We start from the raw sequence: 21,155 nt of genomic DNA on the forward strand, positions 1-21,155 counted from the left end.
TCCTCTGGACCAGCTTCAACAGGTCCATGTCTTTCCTGTGCTGCGGGCTTCAGAGCTGGATGCAGGACTCCAGGTGGGGTCTCACCAGAGCAGAGTAGAGGGCAAGAATCCCCTCCCTCAACCTGCTGGCCACACTGCTTTGGATGCAACCCAGGATACGGTTGGCCTTCTGGGGTGCAAGGGCACGCTGCCAGGTCATGTTGAATTTCTTATCAGCCAGCACCCCCAAATTGTTCTCCTCAGGGCTGCTTTCAATCCTTTGTCCACCCAGCCTGTGTTTGTGCTTGGGATTGCTCTGACCCATGTGCAGGACCTTGCACTTGGCCTTGTTGAAGTTCGTGAGGTTCGCACAGGCCCACCTGTGAAGCCTGTCAAGGTCCCTCTGAATGCCATCCCTTCCCTCCAGCATGTCTACCACACCACACAGATACGTGCCGTTGGCAGACTTCCTGAGGGTGCACTCAATCCCACTGTCCATGTCGCCGACAAAGATGTTAAACAGCACTGGTCCCAGTACTGGCCCCTGAGGAACATCACTCGTCACTGGTCTCCGACATCGAGCCATTGACCGCAACTCTCTTGAGTGCGACCATCTAGCCAGTTCCTTATCCACTGAGTGGTCCATCCATCAAATCCGTGTGTCTTCACTTTAGAGACTAGGATGTTGTGCGGGACAGTGTCAAATGCTTGGTCAAGTCCGGGCAGATGACAGTTGCTCTGTGATGACAAAGCTAGAGGTGTATAGTGTTGCGTGATGCAAATAGGAGCTTATCTTGCATGCGTTTGCTCTGAATTGGAATTGCATATTTATAATGGCGTGGAAGAAGAAGAATCGTTGCTATAACTTTGTCATTGATTCTGTTCCAATGCTGGGCAAATTTCCTGTGTTCTTTCCTGTTTTCATCATGCCCATGAAGTTTTGCAGGTGGTTATTTGCAGTTTCAGTTAATACTGAAAAAACAAAGTTAAGAAAGAATATGAAGGAGTCTGTAGTTTTAAGTATATTAAGCGCAGTGGAGACAGACCAAAGCATGAAGTGACTGAAAGTTATATGTATCAGTGCTTACAAATGAAGGTTTTTCAGTGTAAGTTTGCAAAGCTTGAAGTTTCCAGAAACAGAGACCAGAATGAAAGTGAAAAAAAGACTCCTAACGTCTGCTTTTGTGATTTGGTGTAATGTAGTTAGTCAGGTGAGATAATCAAAGCACTTGGACTTGGATCAAGTTTAAAGGTGGTATTACCCAATATTCTGGGGAGTCACCTGTTTCCTAAGACCATGTGTAACTGGGAGGGCTTGTTACAGTAATGGAGATAGCATCATGGCCTTGCCAGTCCTGAGGGTAGTGTGTTTCAATTTTATCTTGTGATTTTGCAGGTCATAGTGTTACAATCTTCAAATTATTAATTTTGGTTCCTCAGGTTGCTATAATGAGGAGCATTGGTGGTTAATAGTGGCATTTGAGGTGCGCATACACGCTTACAAAGTTATGGATGTATAAGCAACTTCTCAGGGATGTAAGCATATAGGCATAGAAATCTAACCTTAAGATCCTAACACACTAATCAAAAGGCCTCCTAGAATTTGCTTGTACTGCTAAGAATTTTTACTTATAACCCAGTTTGTGTTCACATGTAGTATCACTCATAATTTTTTAGCATGTGTATCTTATGGTAATGAAGTATTTGCTTGTGGGTTTAGTTGTCGTGATTTGTAAATTTTTAGTATAGTGGAAGAGTAGTGTAAAATTCATTCTTGGTATCCTCTGCTAATATGCTAAAATTAAATGGTTGGGCTTTGCCCCAACTGAATCTCATTGCCTTGCATTTTTGTTTTAGGAGAAGTCTCTGACTCAGAAAGCAACAGTTCCTCATCTAGCTCAGATACAGATTCTTCATCTGAAGATGAGGAATTCCATGATGGCTATGGAGAAGATCTGATGGGAGATGAAGAAGACCGAGCTCGACTGGAACAAATGACAGAAAAAGAGAGAGAGCAGGAGCTGTTTAACCGGATAGAGAAGAGAGAAGTGCTAAAGAGAAGGTGAATTTTATATCTGTTGATATTTGGTAGCAAATTCATACAGGCTGTATGCAGAGTGTGCTGACTGCGCTCTCACATTTTGGGTCCAAGCTTTCAGCACTATAAAGTGAATTCAACTTCATTGTAGATTGTTTTGCGGAAGCTGTCCTTGTAGCTAGTTGAGAAGCACACAGCAAGAATTCTGCGTGTTCTTGTAGAACTCAGTTTCTGAAAGTTTCTCAGCTGTTGAATATGCATGGTTCTGTCAGCTGCCACTGTGGCCATATTACTGCTTTGCACAGCAGATGCCAGACAGGCAGAAGGACTGCTTTCTCTTCTGTCTCTTTTTGTATTAGCTGTCACATGCAGAAACTTTGGAAAAAGGTAGACAAAGTGTGAGGTGTGTATGAGCTTCTGGAATTTTTCAGAAAACAAGGTGAAGCACAGAGCAATGTTAGGATTGCCTCTAAATGGGTGCCAGTCTGGTTGGGGCCCTAACAGAAGAGAGAGATACTGAAATAATGAGGAGTGGCATTGGATATGTCATTTTCAAGGGATCGTTTGTGGATTTCTACTGTAGGTATTGTGGTTTTCTTTGTTTATTACTGTAACACTGTCCTGTCAGACAGCTTCCTTGTAATAAAGGTATTTTTCTTTCCATGTGTCTAACAGAAAAGGTTTGGCAGATGTGGGGCAAGTTTTCTTCAATTTCCTCCCTCTTCAGTGACTTCTCTCTTTTTCTCACTTGCTGAGAAATGTCTCCAGAGGACTGACATCGGTTGAGTAAATCATGTCAGTACAGGCTACTGCCAGAGAGTCTATTTGTCCAAGCCATAGTTAAAGCTCTGTCTGTGGTTTTAATACTGCTTTCAGTGTTGTCTCTAGTCTGCTGCTCTACTCAAAGGGATCAGAATGAGTGAAAGATTGGATTTAGATCAGGTAGAAGGACACCATATTTTTTTAGTTTCATTCACTGTTCTGTGGTAACTGAATGTCTGTCTTTCTGAATGAATGCTGGAGAATACTTGGTACAAATGAGCTAAACACTCTAAGCTTGAGTTACTGATTTAATCTTTAATGAGTTTGTCCTGTTCTATGTAAGAAGGTTGGCAGGTAGAACTAAGGGACGGGGGGTGTAGTTATTTAACTTCATGGTAAGCTGAATCTTTCAAAATGCTGTCTAGCTCTTTGTATGTATGTGGTGCTGTGAGTTCATTGGGATTACAGCAGGCATTGCATGTGATACAATGCCTGTGCCCTGTGTGTTGTGCTTCATGTTAAAGACATAAAGCGCAGAGAGCTCATCTGGCACTTTAGTTTCTTGTCTGCCAAATTTGGGTGTAAAGGACTGGAGAAAAATGAACTGTCTAATATGCATATGGATAACACATTTTGAATTTGTTATTGGAAGTTAAGTAATTTTTTTTCCTCGTGTTTGTCCATATGCACACTTCACTAAAGCAATGACCAGTCCATGGTGCAGTGGAATCTCGGTCCCAGGACAGTTCCATCAAAATCACTGCTCTTCTGAATACAGTGGCTGAAAATAAGATTTCAGAATGACATATTTCATGAAGGTAGAAATAGAAATGCCTAAATTGGACTGCAGAAACTGTCTGATTCTGATTGGAATGTAGCTGCTGAGCGAGGATTCACTGTGCCTTCTTTGTAGTCATTCTTCTACAGACTAATGCTAGTAGAAAGATGGACTTTAACTGTGAAAAAGTTAGCATGATAATGGCTTTAAACAACCAAGGTTTTAGCTGTTGAGATTCAAATGATGTGAAAAAGCCAATTGTTTTTGGAGTTGGGAGGCAGCATGCAGTGGTCACTACAAGATGAAGATGGAGTAAGGACAGCTTTCTGGGGAGCAGCCGTTACTATGTGGTCTCCTCAGCCCCTTAGGTTGGCTGTCTGTAAGCCTGCACTTTCTAATGCTCGGCTTTTCTTCACCTTAATTTTCTTGGGGAAGGAATGGGATGGAATGGGGGACAGGATACTGTTAAAGGGTTATCCATCTTGGGCAAGCAGTGGAAGTGTTCTTTACAGCCTGCTCACAACTTAAGCTGTGATAGCATCTGGGTGGTACTGTGCTCACTCAGGAAGAGAGTATTCCTTTATACATTCTTTTTGCTTCAATATCTGCTACTAGATTTGAAATCAAGAAGAAACTAAAAACAGCAAAAAAGAAAGAAAAGAAAGAGAAAAAGAAAAAGCAAGAGGAAGAACAAGAGAAGAAAAAACTCACACAGATCCAGGAATCACAGGTAGGAAATGAAACTGTCCTTGGTAATAAATCCTCCTTCCTTGACAGTGGGAGACAGGATGCTGCCTCTCTCTGTCCCTAATGTTTTGCCTTAATGTCAAACAGTGTGCCAAGCAGGTCTGAATTTAGTTCATTTATACGCTTAAGCTATCTTTAGCTTTTCCAGGTCATTTAAAGTAATTGGCATCTTTGGTCTGCTGAGGGGTGCACTGTTAACTCCTTTTAATGAACCATGCAAAGTTGCAGCTATATCTAGAGTTGCTGTGATAGTCCTCCCGTATGAGAACAGGAGAGCAACCTTTTGCAGTTACTTTAGCTGAACTTCTGTCATTCTGTCTGAAACATTACATACACAGTCTTACTTGCGAGTGAAAGTTTCGGAGAGCAGGCCAGAAACTGCTCACCTGTTGTCTTTCTTACTTTGCATGCATATACAATAGAAAGAATGCTTCATTTCTGCTGGTAGGGGTGTCAACGAAAAGCTTGAATACTAGGAGGAGCAGAAGTAGTTCTATAGTTTTTCCACCTCCAGTAGAAAGAGGAGAATACCAGTTTTTGGGGTGAGACCTCTGTAACTGAACTGTAGTTTCAAATGGGTAAGATCCTGCTCGTAACTATTCACAGAGTCTGTGCCGACAGGCTCCCAGGATGAGCTGGGGTGCATCTGGCCTAACTTTAGCCATCTAAGAACTAGTTGATTGTTTGCACACGTTGTCTTCTCTGTTTTTGTGCAGTGGAGGAGGATATGTCTAGCTGGAAATTCACTCCATGTTATTTTCTAGTGAAATTGATGTTGAACACTTAAATCAAATTGGATGAGATCAGTCTTCCCTTAGGCATGTGTTAAGTGGAGTGAATCTCATCTCACTACCCCTCTCAACTCCATATACGTGTGTGTGTATATACTTACATAGTCCACATATATAATACATGTGTAGACGCATATACGTATATGCATGTATAAAGGGATCTTATGCAGAGTTCTTTTACAGTGCTTTCCAGAAATTACTTTGACTTACTTGAAATTACTGTCTCTTACGCATATTAGAGCAGCTGCTTTCTGTGCTAGCTGGTATTCCAGATAGACCTGTTGGAAACAGAAAATATTAGAAGACTTACAACATTTAAGATTTGGATCCATATTGCAGACTTTACACACAACTTTATTTCTGCTTTAAATATGTTTTAACAAAACTTTTCTCTTTGCTACTAAATGAGCAGTACCTTGATTTGACCTTGCAGAAGGATAAACAAATGAGAAGAAAGTTTGTCAGATTTTTCCTTATTACTTGTTAGTTGCAGAATTACTTCCATTTTATTTCTCTAGTCATTTTTTTAGCTTTAGGGAGGAGTTTTGAGACTAAAACTTGGTGGCAGAAGTGTTGAAGTGTAGATATGTTCATTATTTTTGACACAAAGTAGTAAAGAAATGTGCTTCAGATTCTATTTCCCTCTCCCTAGCCTCTGTAAAAATGAACTTGAAAATAACTGGTTCCAAAATGGAGTTTGTTAGTAGCTTATATTTGAAAGGTTTTCAAAGTTTGCAAACAGTCTTTATTTTAATGCATTTCAGCTTATGGATTGCACTTGGTGTTGAGAGACTTTCTGTGCATTTTTTTAGGTTATGTCACATAACAAAGAGCGGCGATCAAAGCGGGATGAGAAGCTAGACAAGAAATCTCAGGCAATGGAGGAGCTAAAAGCAGAAAGAGAGAAAAGGAAGAACAGAACAGGTATGAAAGCGTGTTGCTGTTGCTACAATTGTTGAGGCATTATTACAGCTTTCTGAAAGTGCTGCTTCCGGTTTCTAATCAATGCAACATTCCTACACCTTGGACTGAATGAATTCCATGTCTGTTTGCCTTGGTCTTTTGCCCAACATGACCACCTAGAGTATTGTTTGGCCCCATTGATCCTGTATTCCTCCCCCTCCCCACCCCTCCCCGAATGGTCTGAAAACGAAGCAAATTTTCATCACTGTCCATTGGACGGCACTTAGTAGTGTTTAGTTCATGTATTTGAATTGGTCATTTAGATTCTGTTATTTAATCTCTGAACCATCCAAATCATATTTATTGTACTTGTGCTGTCTCGTCTACATTTGCTTGTTTACTCACTGGCACATCATCTTGTCTGTCTTGCCACAGATGCAACCCTTTTTGTTACTCTGCTGGGTTTTATTGTGGTCCTTTCCAAACATGAGATTTTTTTTTTACCTTGCAAAATAACAATGAGTTGTCGGATCATAATAGTTTTATCTTGTATATCCAGTTGCTATGCCCATCTTGTATTGCTGCATGCAATCAATTTGGGAGACTGAAGATAGTACAACCAAGACTTAAGATGCTTTTAAATACTTTGATTTCTCTCTCTGAATATATACAATGGAGTGCTTAGCTTACTAAGTGGATTTGAACACGTGGCACTTATAGCCAGTGTAAAATTAACAGTATCTACCTCTCTTTTTTAAAAAACAATAAGGTTTCAGCTCTGAAAGGAAGCTTTCATAAAAAAATTTACAGCTTGCTTTTCCTTGTTCTGTGTCCTCCTTTCCCCAGCTGAATTGCTTGCAAAAAAACAACCATTAAAAACTAGTGAAGTATACTCTGATGATGAAGAGGAAGAGGAGGATGATAAGTCTAGTGAGAAAAGTGATCGTTCTTCTAGATCTTCATCCTCTGATGAAGAGGAAGAGTAAGTAGTAAACACTGGACTATGTTTACTTGTGTGTTCAGAAGCAGAGATCCACTTTGTGTAGACACATGCTGTTTTAGAGGATTGTTTGGGGGCAGTTAAGTGTCTCTAAAGTGGTTTTGCCTCTGGGTGCACTTGCATTGCCCAGATTTGAGTCCTTGGCTTCTATATCATGGTGCATGGGACTGATTTACCTTGGATGGGTTTGCAATTTCAGCTCCCTGCCGTCATCTTTAGCCCTGTTTACACTGTTGTTTACAGATTTGTTTAGTCCTACAGTTCAGCAGCCACAGAACCCTGGCATATTAGCAGGGCAGAGAGGTGTGCTGGCTTATCTTAAAGCATTGGCCTGTAAATTGCCTCTGTGTGTGAGGTTTTTCTGCTTTGTGAGGTTTTTCTGCTTTGGGGTAGCAGAGCAGTGGGTAACAAGTCTGGGACTTCACATTAAGCTTTTCTCATGAATGCTAAACTCACATATCTACAATCAGCTAATACATGATGAATCATTCCTTTTACTAGTAATTTAAATAGTTAGAACTCATGCTACACCTTGCTCAGGACTCCTTTTTTGATGATTGTCTCTACTTTTATTCTTTATTCCTTCTCACCTTTCCCAAATCAGGAAGGAGGAGATTCCTCCTAAGTCCCAGCCAGTGTCCTTGCCTGAAGAACTGAACCGAGTACGGTTATCACGACACAAGCTGGAACGCTGGTGTCATATGCCTTTCTTTGCCAAGACAGTCACTGGCTGCTTTGTCCGTATTGGCATTGGAAATCACAACAGCAAACCAGTTTATCGGGTGAGTTTAGTTCCAAGGGATGTAGTTCTTTTTATAGTGCTGTAATATAATATTTGCAGCTTAGCAATTCTCAGGTACCTGTGATTGAGTGATTAATATAAAAAGATTGCTTATAACCAGAAAATGTAATTGCTCTCATAGTAGTGGAGAATGCTTTAAAAATAAATGAATCTATGGGACCAGCTAGGTGAAGAGATATATTTAGTGAGAGGGAGCACTAACAAAGCCTGTTCTTCCAGCTTTGGTTCATGCTGCCTTGTCTCATCATTTGTATTGCAAACTAGAGTTCAGGACTCTGTTTTGACCAAGTAAGGATGAGTAACATTCACTTCTTATTTCTGGGAATGTTCCCAAGTTATTGCGTGGTCTCAGTTCTTTTTTAACAATGTGTTTCTACTGCATCAGTGTGCCTCAGAAGAAAAGGTAATTGAGAACACAGTTTTGTTTCTTGTTTCATTGCTGTAACTGTACAATCACAGGGTGCAATAATATTCTCTAAAATTGCATTTAAAAGGTCCACGGGGAGGCTGTGTTTAATATGTGAGCAGCACTGGTGTATTTCATTAGGGACATACGTTAACGCAAACCAGCGTTAATTGAAAAAGAAATAGGAGAAGTAGGAAAGTGTATACCACTTGGTCAGGAAGGCAGAACTGAGAAGACAGAAAAACTGCATCAAGCGTTCAGATGGTGTAATTTGTCGACTCAAAAGGTGGTGCATGAAGCAACTAATTCAGTACCTGATAACATGCACTGAAGAGTCATACTTTCCTTGATCTAGTTAGAGTTGTTAATTAGATTAATTTTTTTTGTCTCTAGTGAAAAGACTCAAATATGCCAGATATATTCCAGCAACACAAAAAAAACCCCTCTTGCATCCTTCCTCTTGTGTATTTTACCCTGTGGTACAGGTTGCTGAAATAACTGGTGTGGTAGAGACTGCAAAGGTTTACCAGCTTGGTGGTACCCGTACAAACAAAGGACTACAGCTGCGGTAAGATACCAAAGTAATCCTCATCCGTTCATGAAGTGGTTTGCTTTTCACAGCAAATAATGTTCTGTGTCTGGTTTGGAGACAAGAGCGAAAAAACAGACTGGGCCCTTGCCATGCTGCTTACGGCTAGAGTGTTGGGATTCGGGTTGTTTGGGATTTTTTCCCCTTGGGCATAATGTAAATTATTAAAAAAAAAAAAAAAAAAAAACAAAAAACCAAAAAAAAACCACCACAAAACAAAAAAAACTTGATCTGTGATTGTGTAGACATCTGAGCAATTAATTTGTGTTAGTAACCTGTGATTGTTTGTGTATGCCCCTTGAGCTTTGCAATACTCTTTTATATCTTTTCTTCGCTGTTGTTATAATCAGGTGTTAGAAATACATATCATTTAAAGGCATACATGATTGGGTCTGGCATACATGTTGACAACATAAAATGGTACTTTGGAAGGGAAAAGCTAAATGTAGCATCGGATTTCTCAGCTGTTCTTAAGGCCCTTATAAGTATCGTGAGGTGAAGGTTAACAGTTACAATACGAAACATCCTGGTGAGGTAGGACAAGAAGACATTAAGCATTTGGGAGAAACAGGAAGGTATGTGGAGAATGTACGTGGGTGGAAGTGTGGAGTAAGAAAAAAAACCAAAAACATTATCTAAATCTGTTGTGACATTCAATAACTTATTAGGCTACCTCAGGAGAGAGCTCCATGCTTTGACTGAAATTTACACCATGGCAACTCTTTTTAGTATTGGCTAATAGCAGTGTAGTAGTTTAGCTGGTAGTGTCAAAGGTGGTGCTGTGCAGAAAATGTTTGGAGATTTCTGGCTTTTGAATGGCCAACAAAGCAAAAATTAGATAGGGGCTGGCTCCAGCATTGTGTAATTCAGTACTGCTCAAAGTTTACTTCTACTGGTCCAAACACAAAGGACCTTTGTGTTTGTGAAGAGCATACTGTGGGCAACCAAATAGAGTATGTAAGGTTTAGGTGTGAGAGGTCTGTTTCTGTTTCCTCTTGAAGGTTTTACTGCCACAACTGAGTGAATGTTTCTTGCAGACTCGCTGTCTTAGTATTCCTTTGCATTACTACTAATAGCTGATGTAGGCTCCTGGATTGCGGCTGACCTGACTGAAGTTAGGAATAGATAGCATGTGAGCCACAAGAGTAAAGGGTCCGGTTTTGGGCTGCTTGAATCAGTTTACACCTGTAGATCCAAGATCACAGCTCTGTACCATCAGCGAGGGATGTTGTTACGCTTTCTTCTTGCAGGCATGGCAGTGATTCACGTGTCTTTCGTTTGGAGTTTGTCTCAAATCAGGAATTTACTGAAAGTGAGTTTATGAAGTGGAAGGAAGCGGTAAGTTGGCCAGGCTTTGGTTTCTTCTTAGCAGCCTTCTGCTAGGAGTAATTTAAGTGGAAAGTAACCTCTTTGTCTCTTGTGTGTAGATGTTCTCTGCTGGGATGCAGCTACCCACACTAGATGAGATAAATAAGAAAGAAGTGTCCATCAAAGAAGCCCTCAACTACAAGTTTAATGACCAGGACATTGAGGAGGTAAACAGTGTGTTACAGTGAGGCTGTGGCAGTGCTTAAAGGTGACAGGAACGCATGGAGTAGAGCACTAGCTGTTACAAAGCAAAATGATTATGGTATTTGCTTCCTAAGAAGAAAATAAAAGGCTCCAGATGAAGTTGCATAACTGGATAGAATACTTCGGTGATTCAGATGTTGCTTGGTGCTCACTCCTGCTTTACTTCATCCTTTGTGCCCTGTTACTTCTCTTGAACTTCGGTTGCAGAGCCCTGAGAATGGCAACTTAGTTCTCAAGTTCTGAAAAGCTAACAGCATCATGATAGATGCATTTATCACAGTTTCTGCTGTAGAATACTTGCTTAATACTGACCAAATGTAATAAGCATCAGATTTTTGTAGGTCGTAAGTGAGGGGAATGGAGCTGTAACTCATTACTAAGTCACAAATTAAAAAATGCAGCAGAGAAAAAGCATGAGTAAAATTCTGTTGCAATAAGTACATTTCTTAGGTGGTACTACTGATCTGTTGCTTCTAGTGTCGAAATATTGAAATAGACGTATTCTATTCTAACAGCGTATTCTTGCTGTTTCCTCTGCATCTTACAGATTGTGAAAGAGAAGGAAAGGTTCAGAAAAGCACCACCAAATTATGCTATGAAGAAAACACAGCTGTTAAAGGAGAAGGTGAGAGATGAGATGATGCCTGCAAGCTTAATCCAGTCTTTGATTTTGAAGAACTGGAGCTAATCTGGATTATGGCGGTAGTCAGCAGTAAACTCGACTTTAACTATGCAGCTAAAAGGTGGATCTCAAGGTTCATTGCTGGGTTCAGGACACTTAGAACCCAGTTAAAACTATTGCATTCTTTTTCTAAGGGCAATTGCCAGCAATTATAGCTGTCTCTTTCTGTGTCTTTTAAACAAGAAGGTCTTAAGCTGTTCTGTGTTAGGAGTTATTTTTCTTTTTTCTTTACAGTATCCCATAATAACATTTGAAAGTTCATTTCCTAGCCTTTTTAAAATAGGAAAAATAAAAGACGTGTTAAATTGTCTTTCACTCGAGGGTGACTGAATTGTCACTTTATGGCCAGTAATTTATATTGAAAAGAATACCTTGCTGAAAGATTTACTTGTCACTGAATTTTTTTACATGTAGACCTCCTGGAACGAATAGACCTAACAGTGCTGAGAAGCCAAAGTTGAGAAGTCAAGGAAACAAACAAGCAGTCTTAAGTTCTCTGAAGACAGGCAGACATAACACATTTTGTTTTCATCTTTGCAGTCCTTTTCCAAGATATTCGTGCTTCATATACAATAAAAACAAAGAGTTTGTGTTAATCTTTAGTTCTACATGCTTTGGCTTAACTGTATTGTTCGGTCATCGTTTTACTATGCACGAATATGTAAATCGTTAGTTTTCCATTGCAGAACAGTGCAATTGCTTTTTGCTGTCACCAGGTGGCAGAATAAGCTATGGTTATTGGTCTGGTGGTGTGGCAGGGGACCAACTGACAGTTGCAGAAATAATCATCATTCTTTTTCTGAGCTGGTAAATAGTGATATTAAAATTTAATCAAACGTGTAACTTAAGTCATCTGGCTTGCCCTCCTCATGCTGGGACTAGTGTTGCTACATAGTCTGTAGTTTAAGGGGTTTCAAAGGTTTTCAGAGTAAGAAGTCCTGTTTTGCCTTGAGCTGCAAGGAGAGTTTAGCTCTTTGTTGTATTCTTACCATGCAAGGTAGAACATTTGCAACTGGAATAGAGTTAGCTGGCTGATTCATGGGTCTACCCCTGGTTTCTCTGACTAGCGCTGTGGTAGAGAGTAGTGCCTAATGAGTTACTGTTTGGTTGAAGGCTATGGCTGAGGACTTGGGGGACCAAGATAAGGCCAAACAGATTCAAGATCAGCTTAATGAGCTTGAAGAGAGAGCAGAGGCCCTGGATCGTCAACGAACAAAAAACATTTCTGCAATCAGGTAAGAAGCAGATATTAGGAATTTTCTTTCTTAAATGGTATCAATCAAAATATACGGAGAAGAGAGACTAATGCAGTGGTGAATTAGCTGCAAGATTTTGTCTCTTCTTTCCTGTATAATATATTTGTGAAATGTGTATCATGATGGCTCTATTAGTGTTCGCCTATCTTCGCTTCCTTGTATCTGTGATTCAGTTAAAACTGTCAAAAACATAAAACTCTCTTCCACGTACCCCAGGTAGGAGTTGTGTTGCAATAGGAGTAATCCATGAGCAGGATGAAGCTGCAGGGATGCTGTCAGGCGCTTGATTGATAAATGACAGTCACTTTGTTTTTCTTTCCTTTCTGCAGTTACATCAACCAGAGGAATAGAGAGTGGAATATCGTTGAGTCTGAGAAGGCTCTTGTGGTAAATAGTGCTGAATTAATACTTCTGTACAAGTAGAGATGAAATGATGCGAAGGAGAATATTGGCATGGTGAAGTTATTAAATTTTTCTTAATGATCTATAAAATCTTTTGTATAGGCAACTGACATGATTTTAAAGAAGATTGCTTTATCCTTTTGATTAATTCGCTTATCAGCAGATCACTGACTGTAATAGTGACTTAGTGCATTTTGTATGGGAAAGAAATCAGAAAGGAGACTTCAGAGAATAAAATCGTAAAGGAAATATTCAATTCTTTGCAGTGACACTTCTGCTAAGGATAAGTTGAGCTTGTTAATGAATTGTTAAGCCTTAACTATCCTGAGAGTTGTGTGCCTATTTTCTGTGTTATATTCGATAAGGACAGTTTTGCCCTGTGAAGCATAGGACTGTGAGTGTGTCAAAATCTTTCTAGTCTGTAATGCTGTTGCTGTTTTTTCTCTGATCTTCATATTATAGATAGCTGATGAGTGCTTGCATGGATGGGGTGCTGTGGGAGGATTTACAAGGGTGTAAGTAGCTGACTCTGCAAACCCATGTGCTTTTTCTTCTTCAGGCTGAAAGTCACAGCATGAAAAACCAACAAATGGACCCCTTTACTAGGCGGCAGTGCAAGCCCACAATAGTGTCTAATGTGAGTGTAATACTGATGTTCAGCTGAGGCAATTTGCAGAGAAGCAGAAACCAATGTAATGCAGAGAGTAGGAAGAAAAATGTTGTTTGTATTCATTCGCAGCTCTGCCATATGCTATTAATGCTCCAGATGCCAGGGTGAGGTATAGTTGAGCGAGATCCTGGTCTCACTATCCCAAAAGAAGGAGGAAGCAATATTTTTTTTTTTTTTTTTTTTAATGCGAAGTGTGAAGGACCTAAGTGGGTATGTACATGGAGAAACAACTGTGGTTTAGACTTCTGTAGTGAGTTCTTCTATGTAGAGTTACTCAGATTTAGTCAGCTCTGGGAAGACGGTTTGCTTTAGGTGTGAGTTTTGCTTCTAATTAGTTGAAACTTTCCTTGAAAGAACTGTGAAAGGAGGAAGACGACCAGGCATTTTGGGCCTGTGATGGATAGAGTAGTTTAACACAAACTTGCCTCGTGATACTGTGGCAAAACGTGCTACTGCAGTTGCTATGTGTATAAATGATGGACAGCAAGGTGAGCAGCTCCTACTTCTAAGTAATCTGGCTTTGTTCAGGCCTGTTCTTGAATAGTATATGGTTCTGGTATCAGTACTTAAAAAAAATGGTAAGGTTGGCTCTCCATGAGTCTCCGCAAACTGGGAAAAGAATAGAGAAGAAATTTTATTGTAGGGCTTGAATTAAATAATTATTTCTGAAATAATTCTTTATTAGAAAAGAATAGTAACTAAATAGTTTTATTATGGTAGACAACTATTATGTAAAGAAAATTGTCCTCTAGAGATTTCTTCTCTGCAGTAGAGTGTTTCAGCCAGAACTGTAAGTTGCTTTGCTTAGAGCAGCAAATCTATCTAACAATAATGTTAAGACTAGTCATGGGAGCAAACCGTATCAACAGGAAATGTACTTCTCATTTTCTCAAAGAAAGACTTCCTGAAGGATAACTTTTAAGTTGTTACTGTCAGATGCATTACACAGGTATCAGGATGATTTCAGTTGTCTCCGAGATCCTGAAAATTTGGCTAACAGATCTACAGCCTCTTACGGTTTTAGTTTCATGGGTATGAATGCTGTTTTAGCAAAATGGCAGTATAGTTTTCGCCAATTTATATACAGTGATTTTTCTTCTTCTTTCTCTGCTCTGTAGTCCAGAGATCCTGCTGTCCAAGCTGCCATCCTTGCCCAGCTAAATGCAAAATATGGGTCTGGTGTATTACCAGATGCTCCAAAGGACATGACTAAGGCAAGTTTCCATTTCTGTCTCCGTTGTGTTCCTCCCACTGTCACCGTTTTTACTCTAGAAACTTATGACTAATAGTAGATGTGCATGCTTCAGTTCTAGAAATAGTTATCCCGTAGAGCATTATCATAGAAAAGAAACAGCTTTTTGTTTCCTGAGGAAAGAAAATTAAGTTTCTCTAGCAGTATGAAAGCTAAACTAAGTACGTTTGTGACAGAAGTGGGGAAAAAGCATTTTTATATCTGTTTGTCTGGACAGACAAAGGTTGGAGACTTACCTGTAGTTTTTATTTCAGGGTCAAGGGAAGGATAAGGATGTGAACTCTAAATCAGCCAGTGACCTCTCAGAAGATCTTTTCAAAGTGCATGACTTTGATGTAAAGATTGATCTTCAGGTTCCTAGTTCAGGTAGGTGTTCCAGCTGAGTTTGGGAATGTGATTGTCCAGCTCATTATGGTAGAGCTCACTTCTTCCAGAATAGTTCTTTCAGAATCACTGGGAGCAAGGACCCAGTGTTTGTCATCCTGGCAAGTATCTTGAACTGAGGAGGAGGGGATGTGTGCTGGTGACATCCATTGAGAAAACAAGAGCAACTGTACTGCGTTAGACTGAAAGACTGTATATCCCCATATCCTTGCTCCAAATGCCTAGGGAGAAAAGGGGATAATGAGTGTCTTCAGATGTACTCTAGTCTACAATATCTATGACTTGCATAGTCTTTGGGGAACAGACGAGAATGTTGTATTTATTAAACCTTGATATCTACCTTGATACTTTGTTAATTTGTCGAATCACTTTTGAGGAGAGATAAGCTTTGGGTGTATGTGATGTCCTGTTCCACAATCTGTGTACATGCTATGTGGATAAAGTATTTTTATTTTATTTTGAACCTAGTGCTTTACCAAGTTGCTGTTTCCTATCTTTGATATTGCAGATGGTATTGAAGCTAAATTTTTGGGAAACCAAAACATAGGGCAAGGAGTGAAAGTACACACAAACCTTCTGACCCTTCCTCTTTGTGACCTTGACTTTGAGAGCCTGAGATGTGTGGCAAGAACAGTTTAGTATCGTGGAATCATTTAGTTGGGAAAAGACCCTTAAGATCATCAAGTCCAACCGTTAACCTAACTCTACCAAGTCCACCATGTCCCTAAGCACCACATCTACACATCTTTTAAATGCCTTCAGGGACGGTGTCTCAGCCACTTCTCTGGGCAGCCTGTTCCAATGCTTGACAACCCTTTTGGTGAAGAAATTTTTCCTAACATCTGATCTAAATTTGCCCTGACACAACTTGAGGTGTTTTCCTCTCATCCTATTGAGCAATTTTCCAGTGAGGGGAAAGCATGGTAGTATAGAGTAGAGTTTGACTCACGAGGCTTATTTTTTCTTGCATTACTGGAAGGATTAGAGCTGAAGTTTTTTGGAGGACAACAATTTAGGAAGTACTGTAAGAACACACGAAGACTTCAAACCTTGTCAAGAAGGGAAAGTAGGAGAGGTTGTCTTTCCAAACTAGGTAAAGATCGGACTCTGGATATAAGACTACAGAATGAGGTAGGATGCCAAGAATAGGAGACATCCTGAAGCAGACAGTGAGTTATGAATTTCAGAGAGTTAGCAAGCAGATGAAGGTTAGACACTAAAGGATGCTGAAAACCAGGAAGGGAGGGACTGGAAAGAGAACAATGAGAGACACAATATAGGTAGAAATTTAAGTATGGCCGTTCTGGTTTTTTTTTTCCTCAGACAGAACGCCATTTTGGCATCTGGCTTTGAGCAGTCTCGTTTCTTAGCTGAAGAACTTGGAAACTGGTTAAAATGTGTGTTGTAGACATGGATAGGAAGTTTGATTTACGTTCCCTTATTATTTGTCTCTTTGTGCTTGCTATTCGCATGGGATAATGATTTATCAAAGATCTCAGAACTGAGCCTTAAAGCTCTGTTTGAATTGTGATTTCAGTGTGCTATAGAGTAGTTTTGTTAAGAAATGAAAGTATGCTTATCAGCAGAAAACTGGATTAACAAACAGTCAAAACTGCACATGCTTTATCTATGAAGATAAGCGACCAGATACTGCTTGTATTATTAACTGAAGTTCTAACCTGATGTAAACTAGAGAAGTCAGACATGATTTTGTGATGAAGTTATCATTCAAAGCAGGAAGTAAAAATCAGTAGTTTTCATGTATTTTGGTCCTCACTCTTTTCTTATCCCCAACAGAATCTAAGGCACTGGCCATCACCTCCAAGGCTCCACCAGCAAAGGATGGTGCCCCTCGGCGATCGTTGAACTTGGAGGACTACAAAAAGAGGCGGGGGCTTATTTGAGCATGCCCACTCTGCTGCTTCTGATCCTGCATGCTCCATGACGATGTCCTACCTTTTCTTCCTCCTTTTTCAGTTCTCCCTTCTGGGTTGGAGCAGCAATGGAGCTGGGAAGAGACTCTTTGAAACTGCCAGTCATCTGTAACATAAACCATTCAACTATTTACTGTATAGACCTCCCTTCTTGCCCTTTCCTCCTGCCCCCCTCACAAATGTGGATCTGTGCTATTTGGGGTTTTCCCATTTCTTTTAGTTTGTTTTGGTTTTATTTTGTTGATGCAGCTCGTTGGTCCACTCTGTGTTCAGTATTAGCCTGAGGTCTGGATTTCCATAGGAATCTCTTGGTGGTCACAGAATCAGCACTTGGTGATCTCCCCTTACATACCACCACAGGCACAATGAATAAACATTGGCGCAAGACCTTTGTGGCTGGAAGGTCATCTGCACTTTCTTCCTCCTCTTCTTCCTCCTTCATCCTAGCTTTGGAGAAGGGAATCTTCAAAAACTGGCTTAGGTTCAAAGTGTAAATTTTTTTGGGAGGGTTGTGTGACTTTTTTTCAGGTGTTTTTTATCATTTTTAAGCTGCAGTACTATTTGTATCCGTCTGTCACAGTTCTTTACGGCTGTTTTGAATTTCTACCAGCTGTACTTGAGCATCTGAAATTGCAAGAAAGAAACTCATTAAATGTGATTCTTCGTACTAAAACGGCTTGGTTGATATAGCTGTTTAACTTCATGTTCCCTTTTTTTACTTAAGCTTAATTGATGAGAGAGAGGTACACAGCTCTTGATGTGGGACTTGTCATCTGTAGCACATCCGGAGTCACCAGCTGTAACGGAGTGGAGTAGTTTTTTCTGGGATGGCCCTGGGGTGCTAATTGGTTGGGCTTTAATTTCACATCTAAGCCTCCATTACTATGTAACTGTTAAGTCGTCGTGTCTTCACTGGGCTCCAGCTCACTTTGTTTCTTGCTTTGTGAACTATTTAAACAGGGCTTCTATAAGCAAACAAAAAATTGGAAAAAAAAAAAAAAAATCACTTTGTATGGAAGGGGAAGGACCCAGTAAGAACATAGCAGAAAGGTCAGTGGGTAATGTGTGAGAGGTAGCTGATGCACATTTTTCATATATAAACTGGTACAAGTGGAGTGCAGTGGTAGCACAAGAATTGTATGGCTTTATGGAATATTTGACTGGACACATGGTGACAGCTAAATTATCACTCAGGTGTAAAAAAAAAAAAAAAAAAGTGTAAATATAAGTGACATTTAACAAAGAACTTTTCCAAACAAGATACAACTGACTATATGGAGGTAAGAACTAAATTAAAAGAGAATTAGAAGTCTAAAAGATTAGACATCCTCATTCAGGTAAGCGTGTAAGCACATGTTTGTTCCTAGTCAGGCCGGTACGTGTGTAATAACTTAAGCATTGAACTGGATGGGAATGTTTCTGGGGGACCCTGAAGAGGGAAAATGCTGATGCTGCTCTTGTGTCAGAGCATTACTGTTTTTCTGAAATCATACACTGGTTATGTTTAAACCTGTGTTTGATACTTTCTATTGGATTCTTAATGAACTTTAATCTAGTTCTTATTTAACTTTCTCTTCCTTTTTTAATAGTAGCTTTAAAGAAACATCATGTAATTGTGTGCAGATTGATACTATGAACTGTGTATAAAAAGAAAATCAACCTATAAAGCAGCTGTTACCTACTATGTAAACAAATAGTTTGAAATCCTTCAATACTTATTTACCGAATAGTCCATGTTTCTAAGGACACATGTGGGTTATTCTGTAAATATGTAATCACAGACTGCTTTATTTGATGGCCTATTCTAGCAGCTTCTCTGGAGTTGTAGTAGGCTCTCACATATATGTACTTCTAACTTTTGAAGAGTGGATTTATGGAATCTACCATGATAACTTCATAGGAGATATCGTGATTCACTGTGTAGATATGCATTTGATATGATTTTGGTTTTTTTCAACAGCTTCAGTGATGTTACAGATTTGTAATAAAAAAAATCTAAACTTATTTTGCAATAGCCAGTTTTCAAAATAATCACTCTCCAATGCTTTGCAGAAATAATTGCCAAATCAAGCGATTCAGGAACCGGTTTTTCCACAGAAAAGCCTCAGAGTTCTGAGGCTCAGTGACAAGTGGTGTCTAGAGGTAAAGTTGACTCAAATTCAGTATTTTTAATATGCTTGTCCTTTATGTATGGGGTTTAGGTAACTTCTACATTTGGTGGCACAAGAGTAGTCTGCATTACAACCAAAATGTCAACGAGACTCGTACAGTGTTGCAAGTAACTTTTAGTGGAGATAACTGAAACAGAGGAGATGCAGTGAGTTTAGAATGCAGATCGGAATGATGGAGGGTGTCCTAGTTATCTGCAGCTATGAAACTGCCACTTACCCTGTAAAAGTCCTCTGGATTCCTGAAATACTATTTTTAAGAGAGGCAATAGTTAGTACATTATCGTGCAAACCTCTTATCTAGAGAATAATACATCAAGAAAGTACTCCTGAATAGTTACAGAACTGTGTATGAAAGCTGTAATCTTTTTTCCTTTAAGTGCATGTGAAGGTGAGTGACTACACCTCCCAGTCATTAGAGGGAGAGATTTGTTTGCTTTGCTTCATTGGTGTCCTAGCATAGTTCATCACATTTGTACAGACTTCTATAAATAAACTTGGTTTGTTGGTTTAATAAGGTTGATTGTTTATCCCTTGATCTGAGGTGCTGAGGGTTTCCTGTCTAGAATTTGTTTTTTCAGAAGCCAACATTTCACTTGTCAGTCTGGACAATTTTATTTAAAATACTAATACTGTAAAATAATGAAGAGTAAGCCCCCTCTTTCGCAAGAGTGGCTGTTGACTCCTTGATCGCTCTAACAACTGGAGTTGTTCCTTATCCCTAGAATCAAATGGAGCCCATTGGAAGGTCAGTTCACTTGCACCTTTGCTACATCTCACTGAAAATACAGACTTTGCTCATCTTGTAGAAATCCAGACTGCTTTTGTAAGCAAATGTGCTAAAACACGTAGCTGAACTTAGAGAAGCTACTGAATGAGGTGAAGCAAGACTGCTCTCAGGGGGTGCTTGGTGGGAGGATGAGACACAACAGGCATAACCTGAAACAGGACAGGTTCTGCCAAGATGTAAGAAAAAAAATTTCACCCTTAGGACAGTCAGAGTGGACTAGGTTGCCCAGAGAGATTGTTCTGTCTCTACTTCGGAGGTTTTCAAGAGAAGTCTGGATTAAGCCATGAGTAACATGATCCAACCTTGTAGTTTACCCAGCTTTGAGTGGGAGGGTGGACTGGAGACCTCCCTGAGCTCCCTTCTGACCCGAGTTATCCTATGATTCTGTAAGTAATTTCGTATTGCTTTCTCCGGTTTTGTCTGCCCTGCGTGTACTGCCCCTTCCCCATCTCCCTTCCTACAAGCAGCACACAGGATTTGTCTCGCAGACGTGGTGGCTTACCATGAGCAGTGCGACGTTACCAACACGCATCCTTACTGAGACTCTGGGTGTGTATTTCTAGAGTTCATGCTAGGGCTGTCTGTGAAACAAAATTGTCTTTATATCGCTGAACAGGCTGGAAGACTCGTCGTACTGTAGAGTGAGGAGCTGTAACTCGAGATTTGATTAGCAAGGTGTTCCTTTGATGCGCTTTGAACAAGAAAATAGTTTTCCACCTCTTTATGAGCTTTTTTAAGTGTATATGCTTTTAAGCTGCTGTGCAAGGTCACAGATTTTCAAGGAATCCTTAGGATAAAGGGTCTTCAGGATGGGTCGAAAGTTTTTAACTGGCTTTGGGAAGGATAGTCAACCAAAGGAAAAAATGTTGTGCCTTAAAGGAGAAGGAATTAACTAGTTGTGAAGAAAGTGCTTCACAGCTAGTTTATTGCTGTCAGAAGGTGGAAGCAGAAGAAGGTGAGAACTGAAAATGAGTCTGCACAAATGCTTCACTGGTTATGCATACTGGGAAATAAAAAGGCATGTGGATGTCATCTCAAATTCGGGCTTTGACGTCTTCGTTTTTCCCACCATCTTAACTAGGAGATAGTTAAGCTTGTCCGGACCACTTTTAACTTTGAGTTTTGGGGTTCTTAATTGTGGGAAATACGTGCTGTAAATTTGATACTTAAACTACTGATAAATACGCAGTCTTACTACCTTCAGCACAGTAACTTGGTCTTTTAGAGGGAGATGCTTAAGTAGCCAAATA

General features: G+C 39.9%; 1 protein-coding gene across 1 annotated transcript in view; it reads left to right on the top strand.

Moving 5' to 3' along the window:
• Nucleotides 1-18,951, top strand: part of RTF1 (RTF1 homolog, Paf1/RNA polymerase II complex component) — a 32,448-nt gene extending 13,497 nt beyond the window's left edge. Inside the window, exons 4-18 of the mRNA XM_075427517.1 lie at nt 1,837-2,041; nt 4,173-4,287; nt 5,908-6,019; nt 6,845-6,980; nt 7,603-7,780; nt 8,692-8,774; nt 10,046-10,133; nt 10,223-10,330; nt 10,915-10,992; nt 12,163-12,284; nt 12,635-12,692; nt 13,267-13,344; nt 14,496-14,591; nt 14,884-14,995; nt 16,811-18,951. Of these exons, the coding sequence (XP_075283632.1) occupies nt 1,837-2,041; nt 4,173-4,287; nt 5,908-6,019; nt 6,845-6,980; nt 7,603-7,780; nt 8,692-8,774; nt 10,046-10,133; nt 10,223-10,330; nt 10,915-10,992; nt 12,163-12,284; nt 12,635-12,692; nt 13,267-13,344; nt 14,496-14,591; nt 14,884-14,995; nt 16,811-16,917 (1,676 nt within the window). The 3' untranslated portion in view covers nt 16,918-18,951. The remainder of the gene's footprint in view (nt 1-1,836; nt 2,042-4,172; nt 4,288-5,907; nt 6,020-6,844; nt 6,981-7,602; nt 7,781-8,691; nt 8,775-10,045; nt 10,134-10,222; nt 10,331-10,914; nt 10,993-12,162; nt 12,285-12,634; nt 12,693-13,266; nt 13,345-14,495; nt 14,592-14,883; nt 14,996-16,810) is intronic.
• The last annotated feature ends 2,204 nt before the right edge of the window (nt 18,952-21,155 follow it).

The sequence above is a fragment of the Opisthocomus hoazin genome, chromosome 7 (genome assembly GCF_030867145.1).
Source record: "Opisthocomus hoazin isolate bOpiHoa1 chromosome 7, bOpiHoa1.hap1, whole genome shotgun sequence".
NCBI classification, from domain to species: domain Eukaryota; kingdom Metazoa; phylum Chordata; class Aves; order Opisthocomiformes; family Opisthocomidae; genus Opisthocomus; species Opisthocomus hoazin.